We start from the raw sequence: 27,279 nt of genomic DNA on the forward strand, positions 1-27,279 counted from the left end.
TTAAACATAAAACCTAGACTAAAGAGGGATGAATAACATCGTATCTCGTTAATATTTCATAATTTATACTAGGATGAGTAGCGGTCTGACGTCGTTAAGAATAATGTCATCATAATGCCTAAAGAGGGCAGTAAAACACCGAAAGATGCGCCTTTAAAAGAATTTTAGAAATAATGTTTACCTTCTGAATGTAAAAGGCTGGTGATTAAGACAGGGGATGGTATTAATATCTAGCAAGTATAAAAGAAAAAATGCCACACGATTTCAGTTTAGACCTACTGTGTGTGTTGCATCATCTTTATTTTACAATTACACTTGCAATGTGAATCTATCATACAAAAGTTAAAATTTTCATTTACTAATGCCATTGCAAAAATCCTCTAGGCGCCATCAGGTTAATTTATTCTGTGAGCAAAAGTGTCCGATAACAAGATTAGCGAGATAATTCTGTGATCTTAACATGTCTGCCCCCATGAGGCGTCCCGCTCCATAAAACTTTTATTAGGATATGTCTTTACCACATAGGAGTGTACAGCACATTTCTTATTATAAATCGAGGTCTATGTATAAATAAAAATGCAACTTTAACACGGACATGACCGTGGTTTTAAATCTAATTAAATATAGGCTGATTAAATGTGGTCTTCCTAACATTTTCGAAGGCCTGTAACTATATCTGCATGAAATAGTAGGTATCCTATGTATCCTAAAAATATAAAATGCATATTAGAGGTTTTAGATACATTTGTATTATAATCCTACAATAATTTTGATTATCCAGCTACGCTTTATGGAATTAATTGTTTTTACGTCCTCGGCGACATTTCTTCTGCGTGGAGTCGTTTTTTTGCACAGGGTTACACTGCTGATGTCTTGTTTTCAGACAGATTTATTTATTTTTTATCGTTGAAGACTGAGCCTAAAATATTACTGACCAAAAACAAAATCGAGATGAGTGAACCATTAGGACTTTTTGGATTTCATCGTGCTGTTGCCGTGTCAACCCGAGGGTGGCGCCAGGCCAAAAGCAGTACGTGAAACACAAGATTTGTGTGTCAGCGTGCTGAGCTGAGCTAAAGCAGAGCTGTCAGAGACAGTGAACCCTGCTCCAGCTGCTGCATACAGCACAGCCGCAGTGGATGGGCTCAGATGCCCTCTCTTCGTCGGGTTTGACTTCAGCTAGAGAGTAGTTGTTACCTTTTAGTATTTTGCCTGTTTTTTGTTTTTGTTAGTTTCGTTCGCATTGAGAGATTCGAAAGTGGTCGAACCATAATAACGCTTTTTAATGGGTTTCGCCGTGATTTAAATGAGGCGACACACCTTTTTATAACGGGGTGGTGTAAAATCTCTGCGTTCTGAATTTGTGCATCTGTTTACTTTTTATGACATTTCACTATGAACACGGATATCATTCGTTTGAGCGTCTGGGATGGTTTGCCGGGCGGGCTTAAGATTTAGTTTGCAAAGCTGTGTGTGTGAATGAGTTGGTACAGCGCACACATCAAGCCAACTGTAACCTTCAAGCTAACGTCAATGACAGCTAGCAGTTAGCTGGTGGGAGTTGGTAGATAGCGGGCTTTCTGAGAGTTTTTCATCGCTCGTCAGCTGCGCGTTTGCAGAGGGATGCGTGAACGGGATGCATTAAATAACGAAAGGGACAAATTGCATGTCGAGATCCGACGGGGCGCTGCTGATTCCGAACAGCTCGTGTCAAGACCTCGCCACAGAGAGGGATTTTATTCATCCGAGCCTGCTCGCTAAACATGGCCTCTGCAGCCAGCAACCTCGCTGCATCCATCGCCAGGAAAACCAAAACCAAGAAGAAACATTTCGTGTCTCAGAAGGTGAAGCTGTTTCGGGCCAGTGACCCGCTGCTCAGCGTCTTGATGTGGGGAGTGAACCACTCGGTAAGGGTCCAGTTTTCTTACAGGTTTATAACAGCTGCGATGCTCAGCGTGAGCGGATTGAAGGCACGTGCGACAGTTTTCTCGCGGCTTCTTGATCCCTCGTTAAACTGTAGCATTTCCTTCTTTCTAGACTCGAAACATCGACGCGAGCTTTTTGTCCTCGCGCGACACGATCAATAATCGATACAAAACATGCCACTTCAGTTTTAAACAGGCAACATTTCCACTTGTTTTCATTTATATGTATTGACATCTATGTTAAATCTAAGAACAAAAGCAGATATTTAATGTAGGCTACTAGTAAAATTAGAATAGAAATCTTGGATTCTTTATATAGCTTTAAAAATATTTTTAACATTATTATTTCTTAATAGTTATTCAAATCAAATTCAGCTTTCATTCTGAAGGTCCTTCATATTTCACCTGTTATGAGCTCACACAGACTCTAATACTGTTATAAATGATTGTGCCATAATATAATCAACTCTGTCACTTGAATTGTAAATAAATGAAGATTTTTTTAGGTCATTATCCTCATTTTAAGTAGGTTAGGTCCTAGTTGTAAAACCAGCAAGACAAAATGGCTACTTTAAAATGTGTGATATGCATATTGTTATTATAGCATTAACCTATTATATTATCACTACATCTGATGGTGGTGAAAATTCAACAGATGGTGCTGAAATTCAGTTTCAACGCATCCTGTGGTGTCAGTTGATTAATTCTTTGACGTGAATGCTTGATTTGTAAATATTTATATTTCATTTGACACATTATTTATGTATCTGCTGGTGTTGATCCATATTGAGTAACAAAGGGAAAACATGAAAGCAAGATATTACAATCAAATGTAGGTGAATAAATGTGATTAATCCTGAATCATTCAAAGGAATTTCTTGAAAACGAAATGTTTGTTTTTCAGTTTTGTGGCATGTTTTGTCCCGGTCCTCAAGAATCAGTGAAATGATTGTGTCAGCAAGCACAGCGAGTGTTATCTCAGATGAGAGGCTCTGGCACACAGTTGTGATTGTTGGAGACGCTGAATGAATAACTATACAGGCTGCTGTGCAGACCGCATTGAGATTCCTGATCTCTCATCCATCGCCAGCACTTAATGCCTCAAGAATGCTCTTTTATTTCTCATTTACCTAGTGAACCCATAATAATGAACACATAATAATCTATTCTCTTATTTCTCATCATTCATTGCAAGAAAAGTGTTTTTTTTCATATTATTAACTCCAACTGTAGGACTAAATATGTGTGTGTGTGTTTTTTTTTTCAAACCTGAAACAACATGACACGTTTAAAGAGAGCTTCTCCTGTGAGATTGGAAGATTTCCAGGTATCTGACAAACCTTTAATTGGTCTCCTGGGAATCTGAACACCAGTGTCTGGGAGCCTTGTGTTGCTCTTGTAATGCATATGTATTGAGAAGATGCATTAAAACTATTATTTGTAACCTTTGTGTTGTGTGGAGGTGCAAACTCTACAGTAGAATAATTATTAATTTATACATTGAACTCGAGATATCAAATCATAATTGTTTCTGTGTAGTCTGTAGGACTCGCAGATGCTACTGGAAAAAAATCTAAATTTCATTTACGTCTTTTTGTTAGTTTATTAATTTTATGGCATCATTGGAATACCATAGAATCACGTGGCAATGTCACATTATCCAGAAAATGATAACTGGATAATGATGATGTTCATAATCATATTTATTATTTTGGTGGCATCCATGTCAGAATTGGTTTGTAGGCCAATTAACCCATCCGTTAAAATAATACTTTTATCTAGGAATCTTGTAGACCCTGATATATGATATTAAGACTTTGTAGGCCATTGTGCTGGGTTAATTATATTTAAATTAACTTGCAACATCCAGTGTTTAAGGTCAAACAGTTTCAGGCAATACATTTACACTTACAGTACACAGGTTTTTACTGCAGCATTTTTGCAGTCTTTTACTGTTAAAATCGTAATCATTTTTACAGTGCATTATTTGAGTGACTTCATGCTTCACTAACTCATAGTATGTACTGTAGTATATGAGTTTCTGACTGAATGTTTAAGTCTAAGCGAGTGAAATCTGGTGCAAGAGTTGTGTCGTCTGTCAACATCAGAGTGTTTGATTAGGAAGGAATACTTTACAAATTGAGCTTCTCTGAGAAGAAAAACTATAGAAAAACACAAGCCAGCATCCCAGTTTTGAAATGGAGAGGTTGTGTGAATGGCCTTTTTATTTATTTTCTCATCAGGCCTAGAGCCTGGCTGTGTGTGTGTGTGTGAATATATAAAGACATAGATTGTCAATTTTTGGCATGAACTCCATCTTGAAAGTCATTGTGTGTTTGTGTAGGATAGCATCACTTAACCCCAAGATGAATCAGTGTTGCCTGCAGGTTTATGCTCTCAAACATCATTAGCACATTCTCCTCATCCATCCTTCGTGTTTCAGTTTACTGACGCTGAGATCTTTCGTCCTCATAAATGTAGTGTTCATGAACATCGCCTGTGCGTTTAGCCTATTTTTATCATTTAGGCCAATACAACCCCTCCTGTGAGCACATATATATACAACAATGTCAATGCCTGTCTATGTGTTTCATACTTCTTTACGATTCATCTCTTCTCTCTCATCTAATCCACACCCCTCCTTTCCTCTTCTCCCCTTTTAGATGTTTTATCCTCTCATTCAGCACTGAGTCAGATGAGCTTTTTCATGTTGATTATGTAAGAGTCTTGGAGGTATAACTTAAGTCTGAGGTGAAGGACATAAAGGCTTCTTCCATTGAATTTGTGGTAGAGTTGTGTTATGTAAAGCAGCTGATAAGCCGTATGTGCTGAGATATTAGTCTGTTGAGAAAACAGGTTTTAGTAATGGAATTATTTTAGCTCTGATTTGAAATGCAATAAAAATAAGTATGAAATCACTTGTATTGTTAATGGCTCTCATGTTCTAGTGTGGCTTTCAGAAAACACGTGGCCTACTCTGCTAGAAAAGCCTCTGGTTGCTTGCTTGATTAATCTCAATGGCTTTATCCAAATGAAATTGTATGTTGATTATATAACTGACTGTAAAGGGGTGGGGGTCAAGATACAAGATACACTACTATTTACTATCTATATGTGCATGTAATTACATCAACACACTTTGGCTGCACTACTTATATTTATCAAGTCACAGTTCTTATTACCAATTTTATTTTGTAATTAGCATTAATTGTAAAATGATAATGCATTCACTGCTTTCAAGCAGAATATTTAGTTTTAAATGCTTAATGTTACTTTTATTTATATTAGTGCTGGGCAACAATTACTTGCATCCAAAATAAAAGTTGTGTACATGATATATGTGTGTGTACTGTGTATATTTATTATGTATATATAAATACACACACATGCATGTATATATTTAAGAACATTTTTGTTTTTATATTAAAGGTGTATATATGTTAAAAGCAGATTTTATGAATATAAATACATACATGTAAATACATTTAAATATTTTCAAAATATATACTGTATGCGTGTGTCCTTTTATATACATAATAAAAGTTTGCAAGATTTGTGAAATAAATGTTCAGTAGTCATTCAAAGATTTATTTCAGTTTTATAAATGCGTATTTGCATAATGCTTATGGCAAACGAGAAAGTATTATAATGTTTGTCTTTCTGTTTCTAATAAAATAAAAGCAATAGTTATTAATACTTTCTGTATACATTAATTCCTTTGTTTAACCGTTCGATCTGATTATTAGACAGACTTCTATCAGTATTAGACAGAATTGTTAACAACGACAGTAAATGAGAGGGAGAGTTTTTTTTAATAGATTTTTTTATTGTGCAAAATTTCAAACTTGAGGGAGAATGTGAGCAATGTGTGCTCAGGCGCTGACGCGCTGAGCACTGTCAAAATAAAAGTCCCGCCTCAAACACATCGGCCAGTCAGTAAAATATATCAGCTAATGCCAATATTTGAAAAATGCCAACCATCTGCCGATATATCGGTCGACCACTATATATAATAGGATTTATTTATGAAACAATTTTATTAATTATATATTCAAATATATATTTAAATATTATATACTTAAAATATTTTGTCATTAAATTAATATCATTTTAATATATGTTATATTATATCTAACATACATGTATATTTTATCAATTAATATAAAAAAGTATAATTATATATTATAAAAGTTTAATATATCATTCAATGTATTATTTGTTAATACTGCATATTTATAGTTTTTTCTAACATATGCATGTATAGTATTATTAAAACATGCACACACACATATTAAATATTTACACACACACACGCACACATATATATATATATATATATATATATATATATATACACGTATATACATATAATGGTATTTTTATTTACAATATATGTATTTAAATATAAATACAAAATTATATAAATTGATCAAAAATTATGTGATATAAAAGGAGAAAATATCATTATTATTCAAATTTATAATTAAATTCATACTAAGAAATTCAATACAGTTTAACTCTGAATCGCATGGGACATACATTGTGTGTGAGTTTGCGTCAGACAGGCTCAGGCTGGTTGACCGTGATTTGTCCTTTCCCATTTTCAGCTGCTGCTGTTTCATTGCTGCTCTCAGTGAACTCACTGCCCTCACCCCCAGTTTTTCTTTATTATCTCTTTGTAGATGACTGTTGGCTTTGTTTTAAATCACAAAGCATAACCTTCTTTATTGAAATGCTTCTTAATCATCAAGAGGACACCCCCTTGCAGCAGGGACAGATGGAGGCACAGGAAGATGCACAAAAATAACTCTCTGCATACACACAACACGTCATTGTGTGTGTGTGTGTGTGTGTGTGTGTGTGTGGTGTGTTCATGTGATGGAAAAGGAGTGTCAAATAGGCAGATTGGATTCCATCATGTAGGACAAACGGATGTGTACACCAAAATCTAGTTATCCTTAGATAAGTAGGCACCTTTCTCAGTCAGTCAATTGACTTGAGGTCATACATGTGCTATTGACCATGAAAGACCACTTGTCATGTACTGAAATATTTAAAACAATAAAAAAGGAAGTGGACAGTCCAGCCAATAAGTAATGCTTACTCTGTTGGCACAGACGGCTCTGCTTTTCACTGCTGCTGCTGTTAGTGAAAGGAAGTTGTTTCTTGGCAGCGGTCCATCAGTGCAGCACATTTTGAGGAATGGCCCCTGTACTGCAGATAGTTCTCGGTAAATAAGAAAAGGCTCTGATTTATTCATTTGGAGCAGGTCCAGAAGTCTCCTGTACAACAGATATAAAGCTTTTTTAGATATACTTCAGCTGTTTGAATTATTTTGTAATCTGGCATTATTGAATAATTTTCTCCCTGTTACTTTCTTCCAGATAAATGAACTCAGTCACATCCATATTCCTGTTATGCTGATGCCTGATGACTTTAAAGCCAACTCAAAGATCAAGGTGGACAACCACCTCTTCAACAAGTAAGAAAGACCGACTTCAGATTTCAGACTTTTTCCTCAACTTTGTGTTATAATTTTGCTATGTATATGTTCATTGCTTTGCTTTTGTTAGTTATCAGCTTTTGCACCTTTTTCTACTTCCAAAGAGAGAACATGCCAAGCCATTTCAAGTTTAAGGAGTACTGTCCTCTAGTCTTCCGCAATCTGAGGGAGCGGTTCTCCATTGATGATCAGGAATATCAGGTACATAAATGCTTAAATAAGTGGTCAAGTGCTTCCATGGAGGCAACCACCCTCCACTGCATGTCAGATGGTCCTTTGCCTCTTTGCCATGTGTTACAATAGTTTATACTACGGGGCTGTTGAAAGCTAGAATCTGATTGGCTGATGAACATTCTAAGGTGTGCAGTTATTTTCAGGGAAACACATGCCTAAAGTAGTTCTAGGCAGGTCTTGACCAGATTACATTTCTATATCATTTCACCAAATTATTCCAGTTATTTCAGAAGGCCTTACAGCCTACGACAGCAAATGAACCAAAAACCACAATGACACTGACCAAGCAAGTAAATATAGTAAACATAAAGTTACATTTTACCATGTAGGGAAAGCACATAATCTCTTTCTTGCACTCAAACGTACACACACATATCTATGCACTTACATACAGTACAGACGCTCACTCCCGGACACAGAAAAATATTGTCAGTGCCTTTCTGTATCAGTGCTTTATCAGTAAAATAGTTTAGCAACTTAACAGCTACATGACATTTCTCACAAGCAAGGCAAAAACACTGCTGTTCTTGAAACAGATTAATTTACAGTTTTGCTATTAGTAAAGACGATGCTGCTGAACACTGTTGAGAGACGAATAGATTCAAGCAATTTACATACTCTTAATCTGTCTCTCTCTCTCTATAATTACTTCATTATTAACTGCATTTGTCTGTTATCAACAGCTCAAGCCACTGTTACTCTGGTCTAAAATCACGTTTTGGAATTAGCAACAGAGGTGTGGGTTGAAATGCGTAAGAAGTTAAATACACATTAGCGTTCTTGAAATACAACATATGAACAATATCTGAGGTGTAACCGTAGTATAAGCGGAATAAGTGAATTATTAGAAAATAATGCTTCGCCTCGTTTGGCCATTTGCCAGCATTGACAAGTTAAAGCTGGATATGATGTTTGCTGGAAAATATTTGATCAGAAGGGTAAAAATTACGTTTATTTTCATCAATTACAGCTTGTTAGATCTAGCATTCTGCCTGCTTTGAATCAGACACAGAGATGAAATAGTGCTGTAAGATCACATTTATTTGAATTAATTCATTATTTGAATTGGTTATCTAGAGAGAGGGATTGAAGTTATGTCAAGCATGTGTGAATTAGGTGGCTTGTCGCAAATGCTCAGAGCCCGCTCATGCACAGCGCTTGCGAATACGGAGAGAAAGTGCGCAAAGACGGAGATAGAGGTGGAAAGTAACTAACGTTAATTACAAATGCTTTCGTTACGGTACTTTTACAGTAAACTTTTGAATTTTTCCATTTTAATTAAATTGTGGTACTTTTACTTGAATAGAATAAAGCTAAAGTATTCAACTTCGCTACATGTATTTTTCCCCAAAAGTTCAAAGAAAAAAAGACAATTGGACAAAGAAGGCGCTGATGGAGAAAAAGGGTGAGCTGGCGTTTGACAGGCACTTTTCAAACTACAGACAGGTTACAGACAGCCAATTACAGACAGGTCTGACTCGGGTGTAAAACCAATCAAAACTTCCAGTTCAGCTGCGGGGGGCGGGCCTTTCAGACAGCGCAATGCTTTGATTGTCAATCACCTGCGTTGTCCTTAAGAATCAACATTCGAATAAGTGTTTCAACATTTTAGTGAAAGTGAGCTATGCTCTGATTTTTAAATTGCAATTTTGTCAGCTCCTGAAATGGGTCATACCGTCGATATTACCAGAGCAGTATAAGTAGAAACTCGGTTGATAGAAGGACACAGTTATTGCATGGATAGAGCAAGAACAATGTAAGTGTTTAAAATACATGCACACAGTTCAGATGAATAGTAAAAATTGCCCTCATTAACAGTGCTAAACTAAATGTACGAAGCTAAAATAACCTACAACATTGAAATAAGAGCGAATGCATTTTACGTGCATCTGGCTGATAGATCAAATTACTTATTCTGTGTGCATGTTTTGGATGTGTAAGCACATGGTCTTATAAACAAAATAGTCTAAGTATGACCAGACTATTTATTCATATCCAAAACGAGATGATGTGAACATTACGGAGCGCTTAAACACTCTCATGCAGTCCATGTTTCATTCATACTTGGAAGTACTCATGTTACTCGAAGTACTCATGAAACATGCTCATGTTTCATTCATGCTCTTGTGTACAGTGTTGCTAGATTGGATGGATTATTTCCCGCCCAAAAGATCACAAATACCTGCCCAAAAACCACCCCAAACTTAAACTGTGAAAAAAAACTGTGCAATTTATCTGTTAAAAAAAAATGCAAAAATGACCCTAAACCAGCCCGATTTTTGTTTACCCGCCCCAGCCAGTTTTTACCCGCACAATCTGGCAACACTGCTCGTTCAGAAAGTCTAAAACGGCCTAGTAAAAGTAATAACTCATGACGTGCAGGAAATCCCTAATATGGAGAAAGGCATCCTACTATTGCTGTAGCAAAAAAAAAAAAGCTAATTTCAGGTAATTTTTAGGTTATAAATATATTATATTAATAATCCAGTGCTAATTGACATAACATTTATTACGGTATATAAACTATTATTCCTTATTATGTGTTTGTACAACCCCATTCTAAAATTGTCATTAGAAAAATACAGAAAAATATTATAGCATACATATTATAGAATACATAGAATGTGGTTATCATCCAGCAGTGTATTTGATTTCCTTTCCAATTAAAATACATAAGAAAAAATAAAGCCTTCAATTAAGACAAGTCAAATTTATTCTTTTCTTTTTTTTTACATTTCTGTCCCCCTTATTTCTGAAATGATGGCTATGTTTACAGTACAGAATACAGAGCATGAGTCTTCATTTACTAGATAGGAAATCAATGAGGAATCTAAATTTAGATTTTATAACAACTCAACGATTCCTGACCTGAAGCATCCTATACCAGAACTGGAATAGATTTAGGATTCCCAAGCCTAGGTATGGGTTAAAATGTTAAATAAAATGCTCTTTTTTTGTCCTACCGAAAATGTGCCTGGAATCCACCTTTGTCATTACAAACTACACTTTCATTGTGATTTTTAACCATTCAAATCAAGAAGGCTCATGGGCTGTTTTCTCTGCTGCACACACAAGTATTCTTTAGTATCCTGTTGATTTTCATTTATAGTATTCAGCTAACAAGGAACTATTTTGCAATAACAGTTAGAATAAATGTGAATGATTTCTAAGACTTTTTATTATTTATTTATTATTTGTATTATTTACCTTAAAGGGATACTCCACCCCAAAATGAAAAATTTTTCATTAATCACATACCCCCATGTCTTTCCAAACCCATAATAGCTTTGTTCATCTTCGTAACACAATTTAAGATATTTTAAATGAAAACTGGGAGGCTTGTGACTGTCCCATTGACTGCCAAGTAAATTACACTCTCAAGGTCCAGGAAAGTATGAAAGACATTGTCAGAATATAAATTGTGTTTCATCAGTCAAAGCATTCCTATCTCCATGTTAGCTGTAGTGATATCTGGGGCATTTGTCCATATAAGGGATTTCCTGGGTCTCACTTGTGAAACAGACATTACAGTACATGACTGTTAGTGTCAAGATCATTAGATGGAGTGCCCATGAACTTCAGTAGAGGGCACTCCACTCAGGACCATTCCACCCATCAACCACCAGATGTCACTTGGACACTAGCACCTCTCATACTGTTGCACCAAACCCGAACTACATTCCCCATGAGTCACTGCATCACAATCACCCTGCCACACCTGCACCTCAATCATCAGCCAATTTCCTTGCCACACCTGCACCTCATTTACACACACATAAAAGCAGCACACTCACTCTCACTCACTGCAAAGTCTTGTTTAGCCTGTCTAACATTTCCGAGCGTTTCTCCCTGTGTTTGTCATTCCCGTGTTTGATCTTTGGACTGATTACTCCGACTAGTGATGGCAAAATGAGGCTTCCTGAACCACTGAGACCTCGCAGCCCATTGCTTCACCAAAAGGTTCATTACTCGAAGTTTCATTCATTATTGCTCACTAGTGACACCTAGCTACTGTGCAAAGAAATAGCAGACCAATAAAAAAATACTGAATCAATGACCTGAGCAGACATTTGTCCATTGCCTGGGTATCAAATAAAATATGTTTCTCTCTCTGTCTGAATTTACTTGTGCAGAGACAACTGTTACACACAGTTCATTCATTATTCATAAATTGTTTGGATAGTGACAGTAGGAACAACAAAAGTGAGACTGTGTTGAGTGTAGTTCTTATGGTGGAGGGAGAATAACGCAAATTGCAACAGAAAAGTGTGGGGTGGGAAAGGTTAAGTAGTAGTAGTAGTAGTATACTTTATTGTCCTCGAGAGGAAAATTGTTTTGGACTACAAAATTGCATGATCTACATACAATCTACATAGAATAGACAAGTAAAAAAAAAGATAAAACAAACAATATAAAAGATAAAATAGAAAGAAAACCTTAAGATAAACATCTGTTAAACAGGCACACAGATACTGGTACAAAGGAGTTCTTGTATCGATTTAGCTTACTCCTCGGTATCTTCTGCCAGAGGGAAGCAGTTCATATTGTGAGTTTAAAAAATGACTCTGATCGCCAATGATCCTTTCCACCTGGTTAAGAATACATTCCTCAAATAAATCCTGGAGATTACAATCTCTCATGCCCAACAATTTTAGATGCTGTCAATATCAGGTGCATCAACTTAGATTTAAGCTTCACTGAAAGATTACAAAACCATACTGTGATCCCATACCTAACAATACTTTCTAAAACAGCTTTATAAAACAGCCTCATGACATTTTTGTTCACACCATACAGACGTAATCTGCGCAAGAAATACAATCTTTGTTCTAGGCAAGTACAAACCCATTCAATATGTGTATTCCATGTAAGTGATCTCTATATACACACCCAGATACTTGTAGGTCTGCGACTGGGTAATATGATGGTTGTGTATAACCACTGGTTGATGGTCACCAATACACTTTGGATCAAAAACAATTTCCTGTGTCTTTTTTGTGTTAATTACCAACTCATTTTTATCACACCAGTCAACAAACATACTTATTTCTGCTGGATAAATGGTGCTAACATTATCATGCTCGTAAAGTAGACTTAAAATGGCTGTGTCATCTGAATATTTAAAAACATAATTCATAAACATAAATAAGAATTGTTTCTGGTGTGTTTTGTGCATTAAACTGTTACTAGTTTTAGTGCAGTGTTGTGCTTATGGGACTATGGATTTAGAGGAACAAACTGCAACACTGCAGTTTGGGGTGGGTGAAGGAAGGATCACACATTCTTTTTATTGAGGAACAGAATTGTTTCTGTGTTGGGGCTTAGACGATTCCTCCTTTTGGACAGAACCTCTCCAGCCTTGGAAAAGATCCTTTCGCATGGAACAGAGGATGCGGGGGGACATAAAAATGTCAGTGCCAGCTGGTATAAATGAGGATACAGATGTTTATGTTGAGCCCAATATACTAGTGGATCCTCAGATCTTGTGAGATTCACTTGGGATACATATTGATTTGATTTGATTTGATTGATAAAGATTGTTAGTAGTCTGTGCATGCTCATGCAGTGCTCGATAATGCCTGAGCATGGAGGAGTTGTTATTGTTGTATGTCAGCTCCTTTAGGTTTCACCTAGAAACATAAACGAATAGACATGAAATATAATACATCCTTATAGTGAGTATTATTATTAGGACAGTAAAACAATAATAATACACATATCTTATTGTGACCCACCATTTCAAAAAAATCCCAGACAGGGGAGTATTTCCTCTTTCTTGCTGGCTCCATTACAAGGAAAAAGGAAGAGGTCACAAAAAGCAAACAAATCCAAAGGGCAATCCAAATCAAAAAGCAGTCCAGTCCAAATCAAAAAAACCAAAGCAATCCAAAAAATCTTATCTAATTAATATAACAATACTATAATATAACTACTTTAATTAATAATAATAATATACTATAACTAATATAACCTGATATAATCTAATAATATACAGCCCTAACACATATATGACACAATAACGATGACGACACAACTATCTAACTCTAACTCTGACTCTCTAACTCTACTACAACTGATTCATCTACTCCTGACAACACCCACAAGATGGCGTGAGTTTCGAACCCCCTTTATCCGGAACCGACACTCAGACCGAACCAATGATGTGTCCACACAAACCGAGGCCTCGTTTGTCATCAGTCATGTGATTTCCATGTCTACAACACAAGCCTCGAATCGCGGCTTCATCTGGCACGCCCCTTTTTTCTCGACACAAGCTCCGACGCCTCGGTTCAAATGTCACATCACTAACTCCGACTCTGATTCTCTGCTGCCTGCCCAATCTCTGCTTGTTTCTGGTTTCGACTCTGGTTATCCCTGACACACCTGACGCCATTCCTGATTTCTGCCTGTTTGACCATTCTTTAATAAAGCGCTGCATTTGGATCCGAACGTCTCTGGCTCATCATTACAGAAGACTTCGCCAAACCAGGATTCAACAGCTTTATTGAACCCCAGACCAGGTATGGAGCCAGCTAAAAGTTCATTCAACCTTGTAGGTTTGCTATGATCCATTTTTCAAGATGGCCGACCAATTGAGCTCTTTGTGGAGGAATCATGAGCCAAGTCAAGTCACCATTAACCTCCGTGAGTTAAGTCAAGTCACCAATGATCTTCATGAGCCAAGTCAAGTCACAGTTGATCTTCATGAACTAAGTCAAGTCACAGTTGATCTTCATGAGCCAAGTCAAGTCACCATTAACCTCCTTGAGCCAAGTCAAGTCACCAATGATCTTCATGAGCAAAGTCAAGTCACAGTTGATCCTCAGGAACCAAGTCAAGTCACCAACGATCTTCATGAGCACAGTCAAGTCATGAGCAAAGTCAAGTCACCAATGATCTTCATGAGCAAATTCAAGTCACCATTAACCTCCGTGAACTAAGTCAAGTCACAGTTGATCTTCATGAGCACAGTCAAGTCACCAACGATCTTCATGAGCACAGTCAAGTCACAGTTGATCTTCATGAACTAAGTCAAGTCACAGTTGATCTTCATGAACCCAGTCAAATCACCACAGATCTACCAGAGCCTCGTCACATCTCAGAGCTCTCGTCCTATCCTGTCACGGCCATGGAGGCCGTCTATGAGCTCTCAATCATTCCGGTCAGGGCTACGGAGACCATCCACCAACTCTCTGTCTGTCCTGTCATGGCCACGGAGGTCCTCCATGAACTCACCGCCTGCCCTGTCATGGCCACGGAGGCCAGCTGCCATCTCATCACGGCCACGGAGGCCGCTATTAACCTGTTTATGTTCTCTGTTTCAGTCCCACCTGAGCAGACTTGCTCTCATGTGCCATCGACTCCACTGTGGTGGTCCTCTGCTCTGCCCTGGTGGGCTTCTGTCCCGTCTGCTCGGCTGTGATGGTCCTCTGCTCCGCCCTGGTGGGCTTCTGTCCCATCTGCTCGGCTGTAGTGGTCCTCTGCACCGCCCTGGTGGGCTTCTGTCACATCTTCTCAGCTGTGGTGGTCCTCTGCTCCGCCCTGGTGGGCTTCTGTCCCATCTTCTCGGCTGTGGTGGTCCTCTACTCCTCCTTGGTGGGCTCCAGCTCCACCTGCTCCGCTCTAGTGGGCTCCCACGCCACCTGCTCTGCCTTGGTGGACCCTTGTTCCCGAGTTAGGCCCATGGCGGGCTCCTGTTCCCGAGTTAGGCCCATGGCGGGCTCCTGTTCCCGAGTTAGGCCCATGGCGGGCTCCTGTTCCCGAGTTAGGCCCATGGCGGGCCCCTGTCCCCGAGTTAGGACCATGGCGGGCCCCTGTTCCCGAGTTAGGCCCATGGCGGGCCCCTGTTCCCGAGTTAGGCCCACGGCAGGTTCCTGTTCCCGAGTTAAGCCCACGGTGGGTCCCTGTTCCCAAGTTAAGCCCACGGCGGGTCCCTGTTCCCGAGTTAAGCCCACAGCGGGTCCCTGTTCCCGAGTTAAGACCACGGCGGGTCCCTGTTCCTGAGTTAAACCCTGTTCCCGAGTAAAGCCCATGGCAGGCCCCTGTTTCCTATGTCAGGCCCAGGAGGGGCTCCTGTTTTCCCGAGTTAGGCCCAGGAAGGGCTCCAGTTCCGCCTGCTCTCCCCCGGTCGCCGACCACTGCACTTCCTCATGGACTTGTCCCTCCATCCCTCCCCCTGTTCCGCCTCCGCTCCACCGCCCTCCTGCGTAGCTTGTCAGCGATCTACGGCTCTGTCTATTAAATGCCGCTCCATTTAAAAGCGGGTGATGGCGATTTAGCGGTAATCACGGAACCAGATTTACTGACTAGTTGCGCTTGATCATATCGTTAGATATATCACCCAGCCCTACCCAATACACTGGCACAATACGACAAATCCCCGACAGTAAACTGATGCCTCATTCTAATTATGATGTACTGACACAGAGTTCAAATGATTTGCAAGGGTCGCTATATAATGATTAGTATACTAAACATTGCACATCCTGCAATGTGACTATTGCGTATGTGCACATCACGATATCGATATATAAAACGATATATCGCACAGCCCTTCTTGAAACTACCTGTGCATTAAACAGTGTTAATGCAAACCTGCCAGCCAATTATAATTAAGTATTCTGACAGACTATGGTATAAGGTTTTGTATCATATATTAAGGCTATTTATTTATTTAGCTTATTTTATGTTTATTTATTTTTTCACAATGTTATTTTTTGGCGTCTAGAACAGTAACATTTAAATTGTTATTTTCTTTGTTCTTCAAATGAGCAGCAGTCTGGGGCCTCTAGGCCCATTTTTTCAGTCTGTTCACACATCGACTGCAAGTTTGTCATGTCCAATATAATACTTTCTGCCTCATCCTTCAGTAAGACTCTTTGCAATGTCTACAGTGCACCTTGACAAATTCACCCTGATATGTGCCGCACAAGCTGTTGAGACCCTGTGCATGTGAAGTTTAAGGTCTGCAAGTAACTTTCACAGCTGGAATCTGTCTTTTGTTATTGATTCAATGTTGAAAATTGTTGAAACCACATTTAATTCTAAATGGTTGTAAAAAGGTTAACAAAATATGTATAAATTAACAATGATATTTAGTTAAAGACAAAACATTGAAAATCTATATGAAAAGTAAGATGTTGAAACATCAATGTTGATTTAATTTCTAAAATTGAAATGGTTATTCAACTTTGATCCATTAACCTGTGAATCAATGTCAATTACTCATGATGTGACCTCTTTAAAATGAAGCATTTTTGTTTCTCGGTTCATATATAGAAGTTTTATAAGTAAACTGCAATAATATCGGGTTTTAGTTTCTACAGCCGTCATTAGATTTTTCAGGCTCAGATCAATTTAAATGCCATATGCTGAAAATACTGTATTGAATTTGGCCCATCTCCCAGAATACTTTAGTACTACACTTACACTACTGTTGACCCAGCACAGGGATTGTAGAAATCAGCATTTTCATTTCATTGAAGTGAAAGTGCCATTTTTGATGCATTTGTGTTTGAATGTTTCCAGGTGACTTCAGTAAAACATCTTCAAATCAATAAACACAACCGATATGGTGGTTCACAACAGAAGAGTGGTTCACAACTGGTGGGTCATCATAACCCAAAAATACTGGCTTATGTGGCCTGTTCTGAGATAGGGACAGCAGTGAGGAAAAAAACAATGCTAATGCAGCTAACCAAGAAATTAATAGTAAAATAGGCTTCTAATAGTCATGAGAAAAATGCTAGCATATCTCAAAAACCATGTATAAGGTCAAAAATAACTTAAATAATTTTGCATATTGTTCGGCCTTTGCAGTTTATTGTACTGCACTAATAGATTATTATTTCAGATCGATTTGTTGATAACCTTGACAGTTTGATCAGTTCTTGGTATTCAGATCTGGAATCCTAAAGCAAAACCAAAGGAGAACCACTGATTTACTAAATCATTTTTCGTCAGAAATTCGTGACAGCTTTTAACATCTTGAAAGTGAATCCCGCTCAGTACAACTGTAACACAGAGTGTGTCTATTGCAGTGAACCACAGAGACCTTGCATTTTTGGCAGCTATACTAAAGATGGCGTCCAAAGCACAGGCAGTAACGCAGCTGTGCTTTTGCTGCTTGAATAATGCCATTTTAAGGCAAACCCACTGACTCCTGTCTTTCTGCACAGGGCAGTAACTGCCACACGTTCTTTCTCATTTTTCCCATTGCCATAGAAGAGGATGCTTTGCCACCCAAATGAGCAAAATCAGTTTGTGATGAGGTTCAATAAAAGAAGCACCCAGACAGTGCAGTCTGGCATTCCAGGCTGACTGCAAACTGCAGTCTAGGAGAAGTGCCAGTAGCTTCTCACCGATTTATTGAAGCTGTTTAGTGCAAGCCTGGCAGTGTGAAATCCTTCACTGTTCTTTCCTCCCATGGCAGAACTCTCTGACACGTAGGGCCCCAATTCCCAGTGACGCTCAGGGCCGTAGTGGAGCTCGTTTCCACACTTCGTACAACAAGAGGTATGTCATCAAGATCATCACCAGCGAGGACGTGGCCGAGATGCACAACATTTTGAAAAAGTACCACCAGGTAAAGGGAGCATCTATTTCTTTGTTAAAATGATCCTACGATGAGTCTCACAAGCTTTGAAGTGAATCTTTTTTTTTTGCATTGGCTCAATGTAGTATATAGTCGAGTGCCATGGAAACACGCTGCTCCCTCAGTTTCTGGGTATGTATCGCCTCACAGTGGATGGAGATGAGACCTACATGATCGTCACTCGCAACGTCTTCAGTCACCGGCTGCCTGTTTACAAAAAATATGACCTGAAGGTGAGTAATTGTAGTTTGAAGAGCCTGTCTTGTCTTTAGTATAATGAAAATGAATGGATGGGCGTATCATGAAATCAGTCCATAAAAGATATGCTATTTCAAGGCATACAATAGTTTTATATCATTATTCACAGAAAATCATGACATCCACCCTAGTTTTCCCTGGTACGTTCATTATAGTTCATGAGGAAAGTAGTGATGTCTGATTCATGAACAAATCTTGAATTGTTTTGAAATGTGTCATTGAAGCAAGTTAAATAACTTCTGAAAAGATTGTTCTATAGAATTAAAAAAAAGTCATGGTTTAATGAGAATAAATGTTTGTTTGTTTTTTAATGACGACTTTATGTACTTTTTTAGGGATCCACAGTGGCAAGAGAGGCTAGCGACAAAGAAAAGGTAAACTCTCCCTCATTTTTTTTTATTATATGTAAAAGGAATAGAATTTTGGAAAAGGGGGTGAACTTCTGTGCTTCAGTGTGTTACATTACATTAGAAAATGAACTGCATGTCTGAACTGAATGTATTATTGCATGTCCGAGTTTGGAAATTATGTGTAAGAAAACAAACATTATAATCACAATTATAACATCATTTTCTTTTCCATGTGTGTTGTGTATTAATAAACTCCCCAATAATATTCTCCTGTGTGAAAGATTCCATTTTCTACTCCATTCCTTGGAAAAAAATACTCTCTGTGCTCCTTTTCTGTTCAGTGTTTGCTTAATTTAATTAGCTTCAGAGTGTGGGAAACTGCACTACGTAGTCCAGGGGTATTATTGAATTTATTTAAGTAATGGTCCTGAGAAGAATGTAATTGGATTCATTTAAACCTAAGAACCCTAGTGTCTCTGTATATTGTGATACTCTATTGTTTTACACTGTAATTTAAGTGTATTGATCTCTGGATGTAAAGAGATGGTAACAGAAACCATTGTAAATAATAGATCAGAGATTGAGTACTTGTCTTCAGGAAGCATTGGACTTGTTGGATTACACGTTTTTCATTGATTTACTGTGGAAACTATATAAAAACATTCTGTCCATTAATAAAAGGCTAATGAGTTGCAGTTTATACTTGTGTACAGGATTCTCTCACATAAGGCAAACCTGATCTTGTGTTGTTTCATAGCGGTGTACAAATGGAGGGCATGGGAATGATTTGCATGTATATATATATATATATATATATATATATATATATATATATAATTATTTTTCTGCATGTTAGTCTTTCTGGCATGATAAATTGTTTCTTTGATTACTTCCTCCTCTATTGAGATTTTATATCTACATTCTAATGCTGTATATGATACTCTCAAAAACAGCAAATACTGTATTAACTGATGTGTATTTGTAATTATGTGTCATATACAGACTAGATTTGTTGTCATTCACTGTATTTGATGAAATATTTCCTTTGCTTCTCAACTGTGATTTCCTTAAAAGGGATAGTTCTCCCAAAATGAAAAGTTGATCCAAACCTGTATGAATTTCTTTCTTCTGCTAAACACAAAAGAAGATATTGTGAAGAATGTGGGTATCCACGCAGTTTTTCTGGTACCCACTGACTTCCATTTTTTCCATACCTTGGAAGTCAGTGGAGATCAAAAGCTGTTTGGATACCAACATTATTCAGAATATCTCCTTTTGTGTTCAACAGAAGAAAGAATCTCCTTAAGGTTTGGAACATTTTCATTGAGTGAACAATCCCATTAACATTCTCCCAAGATATTTTTTGTCTTAACATGGCTGTTGTACAGTAAACAAGTGATCAGTCAACTTTATATCACAGTGTACATTTTCATTTGATGCATTTATGTGGGAAATTTCCATCTTTTTCATTCTTCCATTTCCTTCTGAAGGCTTTAAGTCTTTGTTTTATGAAATGAAGTAAAAAATGACTAAGAAAACAAGTCCTCAAAGTTATCTAGACAGCTCTCTTCTCTCACCTCCACACACTGATTTGTGGGTGAAGCTGCTTGCATCTGACGCTCCTTTTCCCTGCAGCCACGTCCACCTGAGGAGGCTCCATCCAAATCACGCATGAGCCAAAAGCTACAAACCATCCGGATTGCCACACGCTTTTACTGCGCCATAAGACACGTAAGGACACGACAGCAAAGAACTGTCCCATATTGCTCTGTGTTCTTCTTCAACATGCTTTACCCCGCATTTTGCCTCAGGAAATCACCGTTCCCTCTGGATCCCACAAGGGACTGTAAACCCAAGCCCAGGGCTGGTGCTTTAAGTTGTTCCAGATATAAGCGGTGACTTCTTCTTCGACAATCTCTTATGGAATTTGTGAAAAGAACTGGAATACTAGTGTGTCAGCATTTAAGTGTTCTGCTGAGCCATAGTATACCTTCATATGTCCATCTGCATGTTCTGTTAGTTAGGATTGAAGTCTCATTCTGTGGCTCAAGAATCAATTCAAATTTTCATTAAATGTTAAGTCATAAAAGGTCAAAACATGAACAGAAACTATTAAATCTTTCTAAGTATCATCTTTTGTGTTCCACGGAAAAAGGAAAGCCATACAGATTTGAAACTATGTGAGAGCAAATGGCGACCACATTTTTATGTTATTTTATTTATTTATTTGGGTAAACTATCCCCTATCTTGACACTAGCTATAGGCTTTAGTTTGGAATGGCTGATGTTTCTGGAAGTAGGCATTTAGGAAATAACCCTTGGTTTAATCATTGTAATTATTTGAATGCTGTAATTGTTTGTTGGCTCAAATCGTGAAGTCTAAATCACACCCTGTTGCTCTGAGTGTCCACAGGAGGCCGTCTGCTTTATATTACACTCCACTGCTTCTGGGATTCGCTATTTTTAAGCTCACTCAGTGAATTCTCAGATGTTTTATCTGTTGTGTGAGCAGATCATAAGAGTACTTTTTTCACCCCAAAAAGACTATTTTTTTAGATGGTGAATTTTAGTGAGATGTAACAGAAAGTTGACAAAAATCAAGAAATACATCATTAAATGTTTGAATTTTGTAGTTAATGAGGAAGTAAATGTGAATTTGTATTAATTCTTTGATACTAGCAGCACCAAATCCAACTGCACCTATAATGCATTTTATTTATTTATTTATTGCTGCTGCTGAACCATCGTTTGCAATTTCATTTAGTGCTGCAAATGCCACAGAAATTACCACATCACCTTTCATTTTGTTCCATATGTAAAATATTTCTATATAAATTCATTGATTATTTCTGTCAAAATGTTCATTTTTGAGTCTATTAACAAATCCAAACAGTCTTGAGTTTATATATGAGACCCTGGACCACAAAATCAGTCACAAGGATCACATTTTCAATTTATACATAAATAGGCTTTCCATTGATTTATGGTTTATTAGGATCTGACAATATCTGGCCAAGATACAACTATTTGAAAATCTGGAATCTGAAGGGGCAAAAAAAATCTAAATATTGAGAAAATCACCTTTGAAGTTGTCCAAATGAAGTTCTTAGCAATGCATATTACTAATCAAAAATTAAGTTTTAATATATTTGCAGTAGGGAATTTACAAAATATATTCATGGAACATAATCTTTACCCTTTATCCTAAAGATTTTTGGCTCAAAAGAAAAATCAATAATTTTGAGCCAAACAGTGTATATTTTGGCTATTGCTATAAATATACCCCAGCGACTTAAGACTGGGTTTGTGGTCCAGTGTCACAAATGTCAATGACATTCTGTTTAATTGCTAAGTAAACTGAAAGTTTAAATGTACACATGTTGCTCCTGATGAACTTTTAACACTATTTCCCAATGTGAATAACAGACCAAGGAGCTTCCAACTTACAAAGACAATGACTTCATCAATGACGGCCAGAAAATCTACATAGATGAGGAGAACAAGAAAATGTTCCTGGAGAAACTGAAGAATGACGCAGAGGTCTGTGTGCATTATCCATCATGTTCTTTACGGCTTTCGTCCTGTTCATTTGCTTTGTTTAGTGTAATTGGCCCATTAAACTCTTATCTAAACACTCATTCGTCCTAATCACCCCTCTGCGTCATTAAACTGTGTCTAATTTTAAAAAAGACAATGTTTCATGCTTAATTCCTTGGAAAATGTGTTTCTAGTTCCTGGCCCAGCTGAAGCTGATGGACTACAGTCTGCTGGTGGGGATCCATGATGTCGAGCGAGGGGAGCAGGAACAGCCCGAGGAGGAGAGTGAAGACAACGACGCTGGAGAAGAGGAGGGGACGGAGAGCGACGGAGGGGCCACCGGCTCCCCACCAGACAGTCCCAGTAACACACTAGACAGCAATAGACCTCTGGGCCCCGGAGAGTTTGATCCCGCCATTGATGTATATGCCATCAAGAGCCATGAAAGTGAGTGGTTTTCCAGCTAGAATTAAGTCAACCAGAGTTGCTAGGGTGTTGCTAGATGGTTTTAGACTGTTAGGGTGTTGCTTATTTGCCCACTAAATCTCTTCTGATTTTCTTCTCCCTAGATATAGTATGAGAGCCATTTTCAATGTATTTTTTGCCTGTTTTATCGTCCACCGGACCGAAATTGTTAGTCAGATTATTTAGAAAACTAACAGTACACTTTTCTTTGAGGTGTCATGTTTGTAGCACAAATAATACTGAACAAGTAACTCACTGAATTATATTTGTAATTACAGTTTTGAAAAATCATTATACACTAGGGAGGAAAAAAAAAAGTTACAATGAACAGTATAGAGGGACACCATATTTCACATGGAGCCATATTTACAATATAATGTGGAATATTGTACATTTAGTGCTTAGACGTGTAGTATTATGTTTTATTAGTTATTGTTTAATTTAATATTTTTTAGCAAGTCAGGTCAATAGTTAATTTTTTCCTTGCCCTGACACACAATCTTTTAAATATATATATATATATATATATATATTTACTAGAAATATGTATTCATTAAATTGTTGTATTTTAGTTAACACTTTACAATAAGGTTCCATTTGTTAACATTAGTTAACTACAGTAGTTTACATAAACTAACAAGTGAAAAATACTTATAAAGCATTTAATAATCTTAATGTTGATTCCAATGTTTACTACCACGTTATTCAATTCAAAAGTTGTATCTATTAATGTTATTTAATGGATCTGGGATAACATGGGCTAACAGTAAACAGTTGTTTTTGTATTAAAGTTAACAAAGATGAATAAATACTGTAACAGTGTATTGCTCATTGTTAGTTAATGCATTAAATATAGTTAACAGATTGAATCTTATTGTTTTTTGTCTTTACAAAAAGAAATATACAGCAATCTGGAAATCATACAGTTGTAATGCAGCTCCGTAAATTCATAAATGCTGTTTATAAATATTTATTCATTAAATATATATAATTCAAGTAAGCAACTTTGTATTTAATAGTGATAGTACCATTTACATTTATGCATTTGGAAGACGCTTTTATCCAAAGCGACTTACAGTGCATTCAGGCTATACATTTTTTATTTTATTTTTATCACTGTGTGTTCCCTGGGAATTGAACCCACAACCTTTTGCGCTGGTAACACAATGCTCTACCACTGAGCCACAGGAACGAACGAACGAATGAACGATTAAATTTTCCTGCTTTTTTTCCATTACAAATATGCCACAAGCTAAAAAAAAGCTGTAAAGCAACTCATGAATTAATAAACGCACTTCTGCTGGAAAATGATGAATAACATTACTGAGTACTGACTGATTTGTAGTTTTTAACATGTCACTAATGCTTTCAAGACTGTCATAAGTCATTTTTGCACATTTTAATAGCTTTATCCATGTTATCCAGCGAGATTGGAGACAAATCAGCAGTATTTGCAACAACAATCTTGAATGCATTACAGAAAACCAAGCATTTCAAAGCCATGCATGGCATATAAATGGATTCACAAGGTCAGTAGATTAAATATAAGTTAAATATTCAGTGGCATCGCAGCACTGGGGCAAAAAGCAATCCACAGTTCTGTCTCACTTTATTACATTTGTATCTTGCTTAAAAACAGTAGTGCATTCTACCTTTCAGATGCTCCCAAAAAAGAAATCTACTTCATGGCGGTGATTGACATTCTCACTCCATATGATGCCAAGAAGAAAGCAGCCCACGCGGCTAAGACGGTCAAACATGGGGTGAGAGTCCAATATGTCATAAACAGTGCTAGTATTAAATAAATAAAAATCGACACTTTTTTTTTGCTCTTTCTTTCTCCAGGCAGGGGCTGAGATCTCAACGGTCAACCCCGAGCAATACTCAAAGCGGTTTTATGATTTCATCACCACCATTCTGTCCTAACTGCTGCCTGAGGCTGAGCAACAGGTGGTCACATATGAGCTCATATCCTGGGAGAGGTTTTCCAGTGGTTAACAGATCCAGTGTCACTCTCCCACTTGTCACATGATCACGTCTGAGTTGTTTTGTTTACAATTCGTTTACTTTTTCTCCTCTGTTGGATTTTTCGGTAGGTTTGTGGCTCCATGTGGTTGATAAGGCATACATGTGATATAGTCATGCATATATAGCGTTCTGTACCTTTTTGTTAGATATTGTTGATTGAGAAACCGAGTGATGTTTATTGTGACCAGCTACGTGGTATGATTATCATACTGGAACTCTCAAAGCTGCTTATATATTTATTGTCCTCATCTTCTTTGCGGAGAAAAATTAGTTGTTCTCAAAGGAATAGTTCACCCCAAAATTTGACTTGACTTGCTGAAAATGAACTCACCCTCAGACCTTCCAATATGTAAATGAGTTAGTGTCTTCATATGAACTGATTTGGAGACATGTCTCACCAGTGGATCCTCTGCAGTGAATGAATGGGTGCCGTCAGAATGAGAGCTGATAGTAATACACACAACTCCAGCTGATCGATTAATGTCTTGTGAAACAAAAAGATGCATTAAAACAAATTCATCAGTGCATTTTTTTTATCATGTTTGGACACTCTTTCTGACGGCACCCATTCACTCCAGAGGATCCGTTGGAGAGCAAGTGATGCAATGCTAAATTTCTCCAAATCTGTTTTGATGAGGAAACAGACTCACATATTTGCATGGCCTGAGACAGAGTGCATTTTCATCAAATTGAATTTTTTAATTTTTAAGTGAACTATTCCTTTAATTTAAAAAAGTCCAATAAATAACGCAAATATATTTCAATATATAAAATAAGTTTAGCCCTGAACAAATATGACCAGAGTCAGAATAAAAATAAATTGGAACATATAATTGAAAAAGTGTTTATTGCACTATCGCTCTTTAGCTGCAGGCAAATCTGTTTGTAACATTGGAAAAGAATGCAACTTCAGGATCAATTACTGCAATTATAGTTAAGATCCAATCATTAAATTGGATTTAGATGATCTGCCTGTTGTGCATTGTAAAGTCTTGCACAGGAGCTCAATATTTGCAATTGGCTCCGATAATAAAGTTTAGTATAATGCCACTGTTTTTGCACATGATGTAATGCACCAAAATGTTTATGCAAATGATTCCAGTTTTACCACTGCCTCGCAGAGGGTCATGCAATAGTAGCGATTCGTAGAATGTGTTAAGCACCTAATGGGTTACCACTTTTGTATCCCTAGTAAGAGAACAAAACATTGCCTGTTTTATGTTGTTTAGCTCTTGATTAGAGAACATCATATGAAAATGAAGCATATTTTGTATCTCCCTTTTTTTACAACAATATTTAGCAAGTTTACAGTGGGCCGTTCTCTTGACAATGCAGTTGTGCTGGCTCTATATAGATGCTTGAATCTGCGTATAGTGTTTCAGCTGCACTGTAAAGAGCAAGAGAATGCTGCCGCTTTCTGTTGATATCTCTATCTCTCTCATCATTGTCGAAACTTTGTGTGATCCCAGAGACCTTTAGTATTATAAAAGTATATAGATATTGTGATATGTCTTCTTTTGAAATATCGTTTGCAAAGTAATCCTAAATATTCCACTGTATGTGTTGACATATATACACTGTGCGAGGGTGTGCCTTTTTTACTCTGAATTATTTAATTTTGTATTTGAATCGTTTTTTTAAAAGAGACGTTTGAAAAATGTTATTTTCTAAAAAGGGAAAGTGAATAGGACGAATCCTAAGGTGGTTTTGCTGTTCCTGTGTAGATGTGTAAATATGCAGGTGTATTATGTGTTTGCAATATTATGTCAATGTTGCAGTCCTAACGGTACAAAAACGTAAAGATTTTCCTGAAATGGTTAACCTGATTAATTTGCTTAATTTACTCATTTGATTCCTACATTGTTGTTATAATTGAAGTTGTTTCACAGGCTCGATGTGTTGCTGTATTTGGATTTCTATCCTATCAATTACTAATTAGATAATAAGCAATGTCAGTTTTTGTTTTAAGACAGTTTCCAGTGAAAGAGGCGAGAGGCTTCATGAACACACACTAACGACTTTGATGTCTGTACAGCACGTGAATCTCAAGGAAGCCACTTCTTTGAGGTTTTGGGGGAAATGACTTCACTTTGTCTCAAATTGTATAGAGTTATGATCTCATGTGTTGTAATTTGTAAAAACATGATTCCATGTTGGTGGATGGTGCAGTGCGAGTTTGATACTGTAATGTTTGAGGAAGAGAAAAAATGCGTTGAAGTTAATGTAAGCCCTTTTAAATATATTATCGGTTGTCAGTCTACTTGTCTTAACTGTTATATACGTCATGAAAGTGTGCAGCTCTTGTGTGTATGTGCTGTAGGCCTAAATTATTTAAAAGCACTCCCATAAGCATTGCTCAATAAAATGATGCATTGCTCCGCTTGA

The 27,279-nt window shown here is 37.3% G+C and overlaps 1 protein-coding gene across 1 annotated transcript; it reads left to right on the plus strand.

The window, feature by feature from the left end:
- Nucleotides 1–1,074: 1,074 nt before the first annotated feature.
- LOC132096557 (phosphatidylinositol 5-phosphate 4-kinase type-2 alpha-like) lies at nt 1,075–27,279 on the plus strand. Its single transcript, XM_059501993.1, has 11 exons — nt 1,075–1,907; nt 7,310–7,407; nt 7,533–7,629; nt 18,095–18,247; nt 18,343–18,489; nt 18,850–18,888; nt 20,500–20,595; nt 22,291–22,404; nt 22,596–22,848; nt 24,526–24,629; nt 24,712–27,279. Exons 1-11 carry the CDS (start codon nt 1,764–1,766, stop codon nt 24,790–24,792), a joined length of 1,326 nt encoding a protein of 441 aa, XP_059357976.1. The 5' UTR covers nt 1,075–1,763; the 3' UTR covers nt 24,793–27,279.

Source organism: Carassius carassius, chromosome 20 (genome assembly GCF_963082965.1).
Source record: "Carassius carassius chromosome 20, fCarCar2.1, whole genome shotgun sequence".
Lineage (NCBI taxonomy): Eukaryota > Metazoa > Chordata > Actinopteri > Cypriniformes > Cyprinidae > Carassius > Carassius carassius.

Excerpts from the sequence above, each read along its gene's own strand:
- LOC132096557 (XM_059501993.1), top strand. The coding sequence starts at position 1,764 with ATGGCCTCTGCAGCCAGCAACCTCGCTGCATCCATCGCCAGGAAAACC. Across the intron at positions 18,248-18,342 it reads TTTTGAAAAAGTACCACCAG|TATATAGTCGAGTGCCATGG; the intron begins GTAAAGGGAGCA and ends GGCTCAATGTAG. Across the intron at positions 18,490-18,849 it reads ACAAAAAATATGACCTGAAG|GGATCCACAGTGGCAAGAGA; the intron begins GTGAGTAATTGT and ends GTACTTTTTTAG.